The 15,395-nt window shown below is 46.7% G+C and overlaps 1 protein-coding gene across 2 annotated transcripts in view; it reads right to left on the bottom strand.

Moving 5' to 3' along the window:
- The window catches only part of RNASEH1 (ribonuclease H1), a 34,313-nt gene extending 24,223 nt beyond the window's left edge, over nt 1–10,090 (bottom strand). Inside the window, exons 1-3 of one of the 2 annotated variants that reach the window (XM_040348658.1) lie at nt 9,987–10,090; nt 3,484–3,670; nt 1,646–1,767 (exon numbers count right to left, since the gene is read on the bottom strand). In XM_040348658.1, the coding sequence (XP_040204592.1) occupies nt 1,646–1,767; nt 3,484–3,614 (253 nt within the window). In that variant the 5' untranslated portion in view covers nt 3,615–3,670; nt 9,987–10,090. Of the gene's footprint in view, nt 1–1,645; nt 1,768–3,483; nt 3,671–9,822; nt 9,928–9,986 lie in introns of those variants that run through there. The other variant, XM_040348657.1, reaches the window with a different exon arrangement.
- Between the last annotated feature and the right edge of the window lie 5,305 nt (nt 10,091–15,395).

Below are 15,395 nucleotides of genomic sequence, written 5' to 3'. Positions count from 1 at the left end.
ACCAGACCCATTATCCGAGCACGTTGACCTGGCCGGCCGTAGAAAAGAGGGGGGGACAGAGTGCGCCCCCCCCCCTCTCCTGAACCGCGCCAGGCCACATGCCCTCAACATGGGGACAAGGGTCTCATCCCCACAACCCTTGCCCGGTGGTTGTGGGGGTATGCGGGCGGGAGGCTTATCAGAATCTGGAAGACCCCTTTAACAAAGGGGACCCCGAGATCCTGACCCCCCCCCCCCTGTGTGAAATGGTAATGGGTACACTGTAGCCCTACCATTTCACGAAGGAAGTGTAAATTAGTGTAAAAAAAAAAAAAAAAACACACACCGTAGAATAAAGTCCTTTATTAATAAAAAAAAAAAAAGAAAAAAACTCCAGCGGTGATAATCCACTCGTTCCCGGCTTCCTGCTCCAACGTTGTCCTGATCCAGCGACGGGTGATCTCCAGCGATGAGAAGATCCAGCGACGAATGCGGGTGATCTCCAGCAATGAGAAGATCCATCCAGAGCGCAGCATCGCCGACCTCCACTCACCGCTGGACACAGCCCAGCGAATGACGCGCTGAAGCTGTGACATTACTTATACAGGGGAGGCAGGGCCACCCGTCACGTGACCCCGCACCCTCTGACGTACCCTCTGCTACGTCACTGGGTAAGCCCAGTCTTCCCTTTTCCTGAGCTTCCCCAGTGACGTAGCAGAGGGTACGTCAGAGGGTGCAGGGTCACGTGACGGGTGGCCCTGCCTCCCCTATATAAGTAATGTCACAGCTTCAGCGCGTCATTCGCTGGGCTGTGTCCAGCGGTGAGAGGAGGTCGGCGATGCTGCTCTCTGGATGGATCTTCTCATCGCATGCCGCATCCGTCGCTGGATCTTCTCATCGCTGGAGATCACCCGCAGCCGTCGCAGGATCAGGACAACGTAGGAGCAGGAAGCCGGGAACGAGTGGATTATCACCGCTGGAGTTTTTTTTTTTTTTTTTTTTATTAATAAAGGACTTTATTCTACGGTGTGTGTTTTTTTTTTTACAAAAATTTACACTTTCTTTGTGAAATGGTAGGGGTACAGTGTACCCCATTACCATTTCACACAGGGGGGGGGTCAGGATCTGGGGGTCCCCTTTGTTAAAGGGGTCTTCCAGATTCTGATAAGCCTCCCGCCCGCATACCCCCACAACCACCGGGCAAGGGTTGTGGGGATGAGACCCTTGTCCCCATCAACAAGGGGACATCCTCCCCATGTTGAGGGCATGTGGCCTGGTGCGGTTCAGGAGAGGGGGGGGCCGCACTCTGTCCCCCCCTCTTTTCTGCGGCCGGCCAGGTCAACGCGCTCGGATAACGGGTCTGGTTATGGATATTTAGGGGGAACCGCACGTCATTTTTTTTTAAATTGACGGTAGGGTTCCCCTTAATATCCATACCAGACCTAAAGGGTCTGGTTATTGAATTTGCGGGGACCTCCACGCATTTTTTTTTTCCCGAACTCCGGACCCAAACTTTTTCCAATTATTCGGGTTCGGGAAAAACCCAAAGTCCGTACCGAACTCGAACTTTACAGTTCGGGTTCGCTCAACTCTACTCCTTAGTACAATGTTAAACTTACAGTGCAAAGTTAAACTTTTGTGTCCTATGCTTCCTTCCATAACTTACTTTCTGAACTTTTTGAGGGAGCTCCTTCAGTTTCGCCTATAAACTTCAAGGCTTCTTCCTCGGAGGCAAACTTCTTGTACCTGGCACCTGCAAAACGATCCACTTGTTCCTTGCATTCATCCCTAAGATGACAGATTGCACATGAAGATAAAATAAGACATTAATCTTTAATTTTTTTGATCGATCAAAATTATTTTGATTGGTACTCACCTCTCCGCCGGCTTCCGGGCCTTCAGGGAGTTCCGACGGAGATCCGGTGATGTCAGGGACATTCTTTTGCTACCGTTTGGTATTACTCGCACCATTTTTACAGTTTATGTAGCTACATCGATTTTATCTCCAGTGCAATATTTATTTGGTTACCTACTTGAAGACTATAAAAGTTTTAATGCTATTCCCATTGAGCGCTGCCTTTGTTTGTTTTTTGTATCCTGCTATCCATTTTTCCAGTGGTTGGTAGCTGCACTGGGAATCAGCCTGCAAGGAGATCAGCTAAAAGTAGTTGGATCTGTATGTGCGTTATAATTAATCAAAATTAGTCCATTAAAAAAAAAATCGATTAATCGAACACAAACATTTTGATCAGTAACAGCCCTAATATTTAGTGTTCCAACATCAGACACCACTCTAGAAACAGTCTGCTACTTCAAGTTCTGTTTAGTTGTTTCATATCTTGTACCAAACAGGAAATGCATCAATAAGGATGTCAAAGGATACCTGAACTGAGAACAAGTTGCAAACTTAGACAGGTAATACTCAAAAAATTTGAATACTGTGCAAAAAGTTCAATTATTTCACTAATGCAACTTAAAAGTGGTTGTATAGTCATTTTTGGAACTTTTACCTACAGGTAAAGGTAAGCCTATAATATGGCTTACCTGTAGGTAAAAAAAAAAAAAAAAAACAACACTCCTAAACCTTTACGGTGAGCTGCTGACTGCAGCGGCGAATGTGCACAGGGGATTCTCGGCTGAAGGCCCGGCAGACGCTGGACCTTGCCGGAAAGAAGTCTCCTGCACGGGAGTGACGACATCACGGCTCCAGCCACTCACAGCGATGGAGCCGCGATACCCGGAAGACATGCCGAGGCAACATGTCAGCTACGTCGGCGTGGACCAGGTAAGTTACCAACGCCTCGTTCTAAGGCAGGTATTTCATAATGGGCTAGTATGCGGTGCATACTAGCTCATTATGCTTTTTGCCTTACAATTGACAGAAAAAAAAAAAATTCTGTCTGCTGTCTTGCTCCTCAGCATCCATCAGCATGAATCACTTCTGACAGGCCTTGCTGAAACCAAGAGATAAACCGGTGTCAGGGGAGGAAGCTCCATCACACAGCCTGTGATTGACAGCTTCAGCTCTGTTCCTGGCTGCTATGTGAAGGGGAGTGTGTCCATACCCTCCAATCAGCTCTCACAAAGCTTTGCAGACTAACTCCAGCTCCCTGCCTCCTGGTTTCTGAAAGCTCAGAGAAAATTTATAAATTATGGACTTTGAACAGATGTGGAGAAGAGAAGACTGAAGATAGACAGGCCCAACTTATGTAGGAGGATTTGTTTAATTTTCCATGTATCACCTGAGGCCAGTCACTTCACTGGGAACTGTATATGTAAGGGTTTACAACCACTTAAAAAATGGGAGCTTTTCTGCCACTGTTATCTCCTTGCCCTTTCATCTACATACTGCTACTGTGGACAACAGAAATATGGCAAAATCTCCAACTCTGCCTATTATCCCTGGCATTCATAGGCTCAGGAATGAACCAAATCACCAGATTACAGGAAAATATAAAATGTAATTTAGTATTTTGTTATGCACACAGATTTTGCATCTCTTACCATGTGTTGTATAATCCTGGCTTCCGTCCTGTCTTCACGGCATAGAACATTCTAACCACCAATGCCTGTGCGCTTCCAATGGATGCGCACAATGAGCGAGCGAAAGGCAAGACACCGAAAGACTTAAACATCTCCCATCTACCACACCTTGGAGAAGCGGCAGAATCACTAATAAGCACAGTCCATCCTGAAGAGCAGAAGAAAAAAGGTTTTGTTAGTATTCCAATAAGGACCAGATTAGGTACAGATAAACAACTATTTTTTTCAGCCCACCATAAACCTCAGATGCCAGTCAGGCAAGCAAAAACAATCAATATTTCATTAGGTCTGAAAACTAGATTAACTAAAAATACAAGTGTGCGCATAAGTTTACATACCCTGGCAGAATTTATGTTTTTTTTGGTCATTTTTCAGAGAATATGAACGATAACACAAAAACTTTTCTTTCACTCATGGTTAGTGTTTGGCTGAAGCCATTTATTATCAATCATCTGTGTTTACACTTTATGACAACAGAAACGACCCAGATCAAAAGTTTACATACCCCAGTTCTTAATACCGTGTGTTGCCCCCTTTAACATCAATGACAGCTTGAAGTCTTTTGTGGTATTTGTGGATGAGGCTCTTTATCTTCTCAGATGGTAAAGCTGCCAATTCCTCTTGGCAAAAAGCCTCCAGTTCCTGGAAATTCTTGGGCTGTCTTCCATGAACTGCATGTTTGAGATCTCCCCAGAGTGGCTCAATGATATTGAGGTCAGGAGACTGAGATGGCCACTCCAGATCCTTCACTTTATTCTGCTGTAGCAAATGACAGGTCGACCCGGCCTTGTGTTTTGGATCGCTGTCATGTTGGAATGTCCAAGTACGTCCCATGCACAGCTTCCTGGCTGATGAATGCAAATGTTCCTCCAGTATTTTTTGGTAAAAAACTGCAAACATCCTATGCATTAAGGTGAAAAAACATCCAATGTTTACAGGGGGGGGGTGTCAGCCTGTCAGTGCTCAGACCATACGCCACACACTGCATCAAAGTGGTCTGCATGGCTGTCGTCCCAGAAGGAAGCCTCTTCTAAAGATGATGCACAGGAAAGCTCACAAACAGCTTGCTAAAGACAAGCAGACTAAGCACATGGATTACTGGAACCATGTCCTGTGGTTTGATGAGACCAAGATCAACTTATTTGGTTCAGATGGTGTCAAGCGTGTGTGGCGGCAACCAGGTAAGGAGTACACAGACAAGTGTGTCTTGCCTACATTCAAGCATGGTGGTGGGAGTGTCATGGTCTGGGGCTGCATGAGTGCTGCCGGCACTGGGGAGCTACAGTTCAGTAAAGGGAACTATGAATGCCAACATGTACTGTGACATACTGAAACTGAGCATGATCCCCTCCCTTCTGGGACTGGTTCTGCAGGGCAGTATTCCAACATGATAATGACCCCAAACACACCTCCAAGATGACCACTGCCTTGCTAAAGAAGCTGAAGGTGATGGACTCGCCAAGCATGTCTCCAGATCTAAACCCTATTGAGCATCTTTGGGGCATCCTCAAATGGAAGGTGGAGGAGCGCAAGGTCTCTAACATCCACCAGCTCTGTGATGTTGTCATGGAGGAGTGGAAGAGGACTCCAGTGGCAACCTGTGAAGCTCTGGTGAACTCCATGTCCAAGAGGGTTAAGGCAGTGCTGGAAAATAATGGCGGCCACACAAAATATTGACACTTTGGGCCCAATGTGGATATTTTCAATTAGGGGTGTACTCACTTTTGTTGCCAGTGGTTTCGACATTAATGGCTGTGTGTTGAGTTATTTTGAGGGAACGGCAAATTTACACTGTTACACGAGCTGTACACTCACTACTTTACATTGTAGCAAAGTGTAATTTCTTCAGTGTTGTCACAGGAAAAGATAGAATGAAATATTTACAAAAATGGGAGAGGTGTACTCACTTGTGACATACTGTGTGTGATAGAGTGAGTATAATATATATATATATATATATATATATATATATATATATATATATATATATATATATATATATATATATATATATATATATATATATATATCAGGGCTCAAAATGTCAAGCCCTGAGCTACTAGCCAGGCCTCAAGAGTTACTCGCCACCAGTTGCCCCACCTAATTCGTACACTGCTCCACGCCTAATTGCGCCCCTAAACACGCCCTCGTAGATTATCTCATGGAATGACACTGTTAAATGTTTTATGCAGAATCAAATTACACAATTAAATATTACCAAAACAACTTTAACAAAATGGAACAGGGCACTGGGGGCAGACCAGAGGGACAGGGCACTAGAACTGGATCTCTTCCCCATTCTCTTGCTGTCTCCTCTGCAACTCCCATCCATCCTCTCTCTCCCTCTCCCTCTCCCATTCATCTCATCATCAGGAGCCTGTGTGTGCGGCTCCGCGCTTGCATGTCCCCACTTCCCCCTTTTATTCAGGCTGGCAGTGAGGAGAGGAGCTGCAGCACAGCGGGAGGGAGTACAATCCAGCGCTGGGATCCACACAACTGTACAGCCATTGACACCATAGCACAGCGCACATTGACACCGCACAGCACACATTGAGACCAGTCTGTTCACAGTGCTCAGGCTAAACTGCTGGACACTTACATAGAGCACAAGGAGAAGAAAACTGCACAAACTGGAAGGCTGCCGCTCTCATGTCAGGGCAACTTTCAGTGAGCGCTGCACTGCCTACCTGGGACACCCGGAGTGGTAATTTTCGCAATCCTCCACCTGACTCATTACTTTCTGCTCCCTGCTCTCCAGCTACATTGGTCGGGGCCCAGGGGAGGGGGTAGGCTCAGAGAGGTCATACTGTTAGGTCCCATGGCTTAATGAGAATTGTAAGGAGAGCACCTGTGTACTGCTCTGCCTGTGCGCGGCTCAACAGACTACTTTTCCCGAGCATGCACCTTTCCTCTTTGGCCGCCAATCGCATCGGGGCTCTAAGTGTAGGCACAGATTGAAGAAAGATTGGTCATGCAGCCCTGTCATCACTCGCCCCCAGCTTAAATCCACTCGCCAAATGCTAGCAGGCGAGTGGAAATTTTGAGGGCTGTATATATATTACATATACACACACACATAAACCTTGCGATCTGATAACTTCCTGTACTCTCTGCCTCTGGACTGTTATCAGTTAGCATTGTTCCCCGCTATTTCTGTGGACTACAAAACACCTCCTTTGTTATAAAGATGAAAGGAAGTGTTATTTAGTCCTAAGTCCTGTCTTTGGATGACAATGCTGCCCAGTACAAGTGTTGCCCTAGGACAGGAAGTGTGTAAATGTCAGGATTATCAGGATAAAATGAAGGAAAACGTAAAAAAGAAAAGAAAACTAACACAGCCACCAAAACAAAAATTTGCAATATACGACTTATTGTTCATAAAATCATAAAAGTGCAGTATCACAAAGGAGCAGGACACCACTGGACCCGATGTGAGCTATGTCTCCTGAACCAAGCTTCCCACCCATCTTAGGCTTCATGCACACGGCTGTAGAACATGCAGAGCCTGTGCAATGACTCTCCTAGGCCCAGCTTCATGTAGCCACCCATTGAGATGAATTAGAAGAAATGGCTGTATGCAGTTATGCGTTGGGGGCTGCATAAAATACTAAACTTGAAAGCTGGTGTGCATGCAGGTGCATTGTACAGCCCTTGCATAGTTGCACACAGCCACGTCTTCTAAATGATCCTAATGGGCAACTGTGTGTGGCGGCAGTGGTGGAATCATTGCACAGGCTCTGCACACTGTGACCCCTACTATAAACGCATGTATATGCATTTTCATACACTTCCATTAAAGTCTAAAGATCCAAAAAGACACTCTCGTGTGTAAAAAAGTCCCTGCACCTCTTCCAAAAACACGCTGCAGGAAACTGCAAAGATGTGAATAGGACACATAGGACGCCATGTTAAATTGACTGTTCTGCATTCCTGAAAAACGTGATAAAAAATGCTCAAGTGTGAACCTAGACCAGGCATGTCCAAAGTCCGGCCAGGGGGCCAGTTGCAGCCCCCGTTCCAGTTAAATGTGGCCCCCCTGGTAATTTGGATATATACTGTTTTTATCGGCGCTGCCTCGGAGGGGACAGGGAGAGGGGGAACAAGTGCTGTCAAATTACATACAGGAGAATCTCCTGTTTCGGTGGCATCTGTAATATGAAGTCCCGTCTCCTGGGCTGCCATTGGACGACTGGTCTGTCTATCATAGGAGGCGGTACATTGTATTAAAGAGGCTGCTGTGTAAACAGGAGATTCTCCTTTATGTAATCTGTTGGCGCTCGTCCAGCCCTCCAAGGCTGCAGATGGGCATCGATCAGGCTGCATTCGTGGCAATGGCGAGGCTGCAGATGGGCACTGATTAGGCTGCATTCATGGGCAATGACCCTTATTTTGCTTCACAGTTCTTTATTTACATTTTTTTCCCCCTGAAACTTCCTTCCTAAAGTGAAGGTGCGTGTTATATGCCGATAAATACGGTATATTTAAATAACACACCCGAGCTCATCTCTTCACCACACACAGCCACAGGCAAGAGAATTCTTGTTGGGCTGTGTATTAGTGCTTGGACAAAGACACTTAGACCAAATTTTAATGGTTCAAAGAATGTCAGGCAAAATGGTCGGCCCTCACGCATGTTCACTTCATGAAATCTGGCCCTCTTTGAGAAAAGTTTGGGCACCCCTGACCTAGTCTAAAGCCTCGTATACACGATTGGATTTTCCGCAAAGCGTCAGACTTTTGTCTTGCATACAAACAGCACATAATTATCGGCCAACAAACACAAAGCTAAATGTGGTAGTAAACTCAATTTTACCATCTATAAGGCTAACCTGTAGGTAGTGTAAATATCTCCTAAACCTGCACTGTTTAGGAGATATCTGGACCTTCAGAGCCTGTGCCGTAATCGGCAGCTCCTGTGAGAGAGTGACGTCATTGCGCTTCCAGCCACTCATGTAGCTGGAGGCCACGAACACGGAAGGAAGACCGGGAAGATGGAAGTCCTCTCAGGGGTGACAGCGCATGCATAGCATAGCATACATGAAGGTTTACAACCCCTTCAACATTGACATCCATTGCAGTTGGCATGAATGCTGTGTGATTTCAATGCAGTGCAGGAAACACACAGGATTCTCAGTTTTACACACTAAATGCACGTATATCAAGCCTAAAGCCTCATTCACACTACGGGCCGTTCGGGTCCGTCTGTCACGGACCTGAACGGGCGCTCCATGCATTCCTATGGAGCGTCAGATGTCAGCGGAGACATGTCCGCTGACATCCGACCCGATCCAATCCGCTGAAAACAGACGTATGGGGGCCACGTCCCCACCGTCCATGCGGATCGGATTGGGTAAGATCTGATGAAAACGGACATGCTGTCCGTTTTCATCAGGTCGCTCCATAGAACACAGCGGTGCCCGACAAGCCCCTCCCCACTCAGTGAACAGAGAGAAGCTTGTCATCCGTAGCGACGGAGTCCGCCAAGTGTGAATGAGGCCTAAGACCCCTTTCACACTGGAGGCGTTTTCAGGCAATTTAGCGCTAAAAAAAAGCGCATGTAAAGTGCCTGAAAAATGCCTCATCTGCAATTCCAGTGTGAAAGTCCAAGTGCTTTCCCACTGGCGGCGCTGTGCGGGCAGGACATCAAAAAAAAAAGTCCTGCAAGCAGCTTCTTTGGCACCGCCGCTGAAGCACTTTGTGGTGCTGACCATTGATTTCAATGGGTGTATACACCGCTCCTAAAGCGCTTCTGCCCATTGAAATCAATATTTAGCGCCTCAGCAGCAGGACTTTGCGAGCGCTTTTAACCCTTTTTTCGGCCACTAGCGGGTGTTAAAAACACTTCAAAACGACAGTAAATCACTGCAAAATAAATAAATAAACAGTGTGAAAGGGCTCTAAGGGAAGTAGAAGGGGGCACAGCCAGCCCAGTTGGAGCAATTATTTGCACTGCTTTGCTGCTGCACTAGGGGGGCAGCGATGCACAATTGCAGCACACTGCTCCCTCTTTTTTTATTTTTTTGGACGAACTTTATTTGAAGTATATAAAACATACACTTCATTTACTACAATGTTGGGTGGTGCGATGATCAACACTGCAGTGCAATTTGGGCTGTGCACTGCAATAAAACGCAGCTTGTCTGCATTTTAGCGTAGCACTAAGTTGTGTTGCAGTGTGACCAGGAAACAATTATTATCTGGGTATCCCTGCAGTGACACACATTTTACAATATGGTAATACAACTGTCACTGCATATAATGTGAACTGGCCCTCAATGGAAACCTATACTGGGGAAATACCTGGTCTACTATCAGTAGAATGTCCAGAAAACATTAAATCCCTGGCTGCGATGCTAACCCAGTGGCATCAGGACAGCCAAGGAATGGTGTCAACGGATACATGTGATGAGAATACATACATACATAATCCTATCCTCCCCTCCTATACCCGCTCTCTATGGTACCTGTATCCGGGTGCGCAATAATGCTTCAACTCAATAACGTAAAGCAAGTTTAGTCCCCGCCCCTAAGCTCCTTATTGGACACCCCGGACTTTTTTGGTCAGCTGACCCCGGACGAGGTAAACTCAATAAATGCACGGTGTTTCGTCAGATTAGGCGACCCGTCAGTTTTTTTTGTAACGGAAGTGGCATTTCATCACCGCCATCTTGCTACACTCTGCGAGCACGCTGAGCACAGCCCGCCCCCTAGGCTCCTCATTGGACGCTCCGGACAGCTGACAACGGACGAGGTAAACCCCTCAATGACAAGCACAGAGAGCACGCTGAGTACGGGGCGCGGGAAAGGCAAAGAAGAGACACGTGTGTGTGGGAGAGTTGCTGGGGATCGGGGGGTGGTGGGGATTCTGAATGAGCGATCTCGGCTCCTCTCCTGTGCCATGAGGTGTATGGCCCCGTTATAGTTCATAGTACAGAATACGATACACAAAGCTCATGTGCACCGCCCAACTTCTGATCAGGGGAAGAAGGGACACAGGGAGGGGAAGAAGGGACACAGGGAGGGATCTGCAGAGAAAAATGGCCATGGCTGAAATGTGAGAAGGTGGTTTAACCACCTCAAAACCAGGCACTTGCACCCCTTCCTGCCCAGGCCAATGTTCAGCTTCCAGCGCTGTCACACTTTGACAATTGCGCAGTCATGCAACAATGTACCCAAATGACATTTGTTTTGAGACGGGTAGAACTTTCTTTTGGTGTTATTTAGTTGCCACTGGGCTTTTTATTTATTTTTTTGCTAAAAAATAAAGTTTCTATTAGAAAATCAAGTAAATAAGTGCTGTTTTTTTTTCTCCTGCACTGATTGGCACTTATGAGAGGAGCACTGATGGGCTCTGATTGGCAGGCAACATTGAAAGGGCACTAATCATCATCTGTACAAGTCTCACGTGTGAGAAAATGTAGCGGATAGGCTCTCCTCACGCTGTCAGTTTGAGGAAAAGAAAGCCGATAACATGGCACCCAACTGTCCCTGATTTGTAGCAATGTCCCTCATTGCTCCTCATTTTGGTCTGATCTATATAGATGTATATAAAATGCACTATCTATCAAAAAGTGTTTTTTCAGTGCTAAACCTTTCATCCTATTTCTAAATTGCTGCATTTGTAAATTCTGGCGGCCCTTGCAAAACTACAAGTCCCAGCATGCCTCTGCCTGTGGGAGTCATGCTTGTAACTGTCAGCCTTGCAATGCCTCATGGGACTTGTAGTTTTGCAACAACTGGAGGGCCACCAGTTTGAGACCCCTGAACTAATCCTTTTTCTAGTAGGTGTCCCTCATTCCTATCTCAAAAAGTTGGGAGGCATGCGATAACCAACCTTTCCTTGTTTACATGTGATCAGCTGTGATTGGACACAGCTGATCACATGGGTACAGAGCCTTGTCCAGGAGCGCCATTGTTCCATGGACAGACGAGCACAGCAGCTCAAGCTACTGTCTCGGGTTCTCATTGGATAAATTGATGGCAGCAGGAGCCTTTGTGACCTGCGGGGCCGAGTCCTGCTGTCTGTGTTAATGAATGCAGCAGGACTCGGAAGTGTGCCCTTATGGAATGCGGCTCTCCATGGGGGCCCTTGAGGAGGGGCCAGGAGTGCCGCTGGGGGGACCCCAGAAGGAGGATCGGGGCCCTCTGTGCAAAACCTTTGCAGATAAGTATGACATGTTTGTTATAATAATAATAAAAAAAAAAATGAATCTGTACAACCCCTTTAAGGTAAATTAAAACCTTTTAGGTTCAACTCCCCAAAATAATTACCTGAGCCCAATCTTGGTGCAGGGCTGTGCATGAGAGCAGTGTCTCTCTCCCTCCTCACTGGACTCGGTGAGAGCAGTAGGAGCCGTTGTCTCCTGCTGCTGTCAATCAAATGCAGTGACAAGGGGGTGGGGCCAAGCAGTGCTGTGTGTTCCAATGGATGCACAGAGTGTAGCTAGGGATCAACCTCCTAGGAATCAGCTTGCGGGGGTACTCAGTTTTCTTTTTGCCTTTTATTTTGACCCGTTGATCCAGCCAGTTATACATTTCCTGTCTTAGTGTGTCTATACTCTAGATAGAGAAGCACCAAGTACACCCTTGGGAGCAGCACTGTCAATTTTTGGTATAGGGTAGTGTAAGATGCACTAGCAGATCAAGCGATGGTTCACACTGGTCCAACATGCGCTCTGATTCGAGAGCACAAGTTGCATGACATGTAAAAATCAGTGGTTCCCTATGAGAGCCGTCCTAACTGGTTTGACTTGTGTTGCTCCGACTTTGAAAAAGGTTCCTGCACTACTTTGGTCCGACTTGGGCTCGATTTCAGCCCATTGATTTGAATGTACTTTAAGTCGCACCCAAGACGGATCATCATCTTAAAGCGGAGTTCCACCCAAAAGTGGAACTTCTGCTTAATCCACTCCTCGCCCCCTTGCATGCCATATTTGGCATGTCATTTTCTTTGCGGGGGGAGTGGGGGCTTCAGGAGGAGTGCGACTTCCTGTCCCACTTCCTCCTTCCGCCCAGGGACCACTAAGGCGATACGTCATATCGCCTTTTAGCGGCCCCTCCCTGTAGGAGATCACCTGGGACACGTGACAGGTCCTAGGCGATCGCCTGTCCAATCAGGGAGCGATGCGCCGTTCGCGCATGCGCAGTGAGTGCCCAGCCGAGAAGCCGAAAGCTGTCACGGCCGGGTTCCCACAGTTGCAGTAGAGGCGCCGGCTATGAAGGGGGGGAGACCGGAAGAAAGCTCCCAGCGGCACGTCGCTGGACCGTGGAACAGGTAAGTGTATGTTTATTAAAAGCCAGCAGCTACATTTTTTGATGCTGCTGACTTTTAAGCCCTGATTCACACTGGGCTGCGGGAGTGAAGCCGCGCTAGTTCAGCTCAACTCGCACGATTTCACTCCTGCTGGCAGTCCAGATTTCGGCCGCGATTTAAGAGACATCTGTGCAGGTTTCTGCACAGATGTCAATGTAAATTGAGGCCAGAAATTGCAAAAAGTAGTACAGGAACTACTTTTTGAAATCGGTGCGGCGTCGCACCGATTAGGACGGTGTCATTGCCGAAAATTGCCGCCGATTTGAGATGCGATTTCACATGTAAAATCGCATCTCAAATCGAAGCAAAACGTACCCAGTGTGAACCTGGGCTTAATAAACATAAAAAAAAAAAGGCTGTAACTCCCCTTTAACTGATCCGACTTGTGGCATGTAACTTGTGCTCTGAGGATCTTGAAGCCAAACAAAACAGCGTAGAGTCCCCCTAAGACCCTACCAGACTCTATGGTCTGGTATAGATTTTAGAGGGAAACCCCACGCCAAAAAAAATAAATCCATACCAGACCCTTATCTGAACATGCAGGTCAGGAAACGGGGGAAGGACAAATGAGTGCGCCCCCCCCAACCGGACTATACCAGGCCACAAGCCCTCAAGATGGGGGGGATGGGTTCCCATGTGAATGAGTATGGGGTACATTGTACCTCTATCCATTCACCAAAAGAAAGAAGTGTAGTCTTACAAAAAACAGGAGACGGTTTTTGACAAGTCCGTTGTTAAAAATGAAGAATGTCCCCCATCATAGCTGTGTCTTCTTTCTTCCATTCCGCCACCGATGTCTTCTTCCTCCGGGCTTCCCCCTTCTCTGATATCTTCTTCCTCCGGGGTACTCCCTTCTCTGGTATCTTCTTCCTCCGGGCTTCCCCCTTCTCTGGTATCTTCTTCCTCCGGGCTTCCCCCTTCTCTGGTATCTTCTTCCTCCGGGCTTCCCCCTTCTCTGGTATCTTCTTCCTCCGGGCTTCCCCCTTCTCTGGTATCTTCTTTCTCTGATCTTCTGCCGCTGCCACCCCCCCAGAGTTGTCAGCTCTGTCTGCCAGTTCTTATATAGTGAAGGGGCGTGGCCATCCGATGACATCACCTGGAGACCCCCACCCCATGTGACATCATGCGTCTGGTATGGTCCTGGGGAAGGGACCCCACACCAATATATATTTTTTTTTTTATAAATTTGACATGATATACCAGAAGCAAAGGAATTGCTTTGGTCAAAGGCCAAGTAGCAATCATCTCAAAGTCGGATTACGTTCATTGAAGTTAGTACATGAAGTGGCAGGGCAAAGTCGCATAGGAAATTGTGCGACTTAGTGGTGTGAAACACATTCGATTTTGCACCCAAACATCTGTTACTGTATGGACTGACTGGATTTTATACTATTGACACAATAAAGGTGTTGCATCGGAGTGTTGCCGTTCAGCATTTCTTTGTTCCCTTCAGTGTGACCATAACCATGGACTTGACTAACGAATTAAAGCTGTATTCCAGCCAACACTTTATATAAGCAGTTACATCAAGAGGGTGTTTTTTTTTTTTTTTAAGATACAGGTTTTACATAAATGAACAAAAGCTGACCATTGTAGCACCCCTTTCAGTGGTAAATGGTTTGTCTTAATGCCATTTTTGCTTGGTCTGTTGAAAAATAGTTGCTTTCTGAAGAAAGCTAGTTTTGACACCCAGCTCCTACTTCCTCTTGTGCCGCCTAGGTGACTCCCTTTCTCCTCCTCCCTCCCTGCAATCTTCTGGGACATGTCGCAAGTCCCAGAAGATTCCCTGGCCATTCAGGACGTGCATTGCGACTTGCGCATGCACAGCGCACATCCGACCGCAAATCGTCAATCTGTCACAGCCGGGTGCCCACACTAGTAATCCGGGGGGGGGGGGGGAGTGAACCGAGGCTTCGGGCGGCTGCATCGTTGGACAATGGGACAGGTGAGTGTGTGTGTTTTATTAAAAGTCAGCAGTTCTACTTTTAGCTGCTGACTGTTAATAAAAAAAAAACAAGTGGAACTCCGCTTTAAGCCTTTGCGATGAAGAGATCAGCAATGTCAGCCCACATGTCTTCTCTGTAGTGCTATACTGCCACAGGTTACATCAGGTCAACATAATGTAAGTGCATCTCCAGGAAAACTTTTTTTTTTTTTTTTTTGATGGACTAAGGAAGGGTTAGACCCTTTGCCAAGTATTTATTGGTGTCTGTGTCCCCTTTGGGGAGATTCACCATTCTTTTTGTACTAGCGACCAATGTCACAGAAAAGGGAAGGGACAGCCAACATTTGTTGTCCTCAAAACAAGAGGTGAGGTGAAATCTTCCAATGGGGACACCTGTTCTGGTGACAATTGTCCAAGAGTGGAATTCTCCTCACTTACTGTTGTGTCTCCTGGGAAAGAAAATGAGAATAATTTGCCAATGGTACATGGACAGAAAAAAATAAAAAGCCAGCACTCAAACCATAGACCTCAAAATTTAAAGGAAGTTATTTTTTGATGATTATCCAAAAATGTGCTAAAAAAGACATACACCGATGTTTGAGGGCCAGGGCGGAC

This window comes from Rana temporaria, chromosome 4, assembly GCF_905171775.1.
Source record: "Rana temporaria chromosome 4, aRanTem1.1, whole genome shotgun sequence".
Taxonomy (NCBI): domain Eukaryota; kingdom Metazoa; phylum Chordata; class Amphibia; order Anura; family Ranidae; genus Rana; species Rana temporaria.
This window is presented reverse-complemented; position numbering and strand designations above follow the sequence as displayed.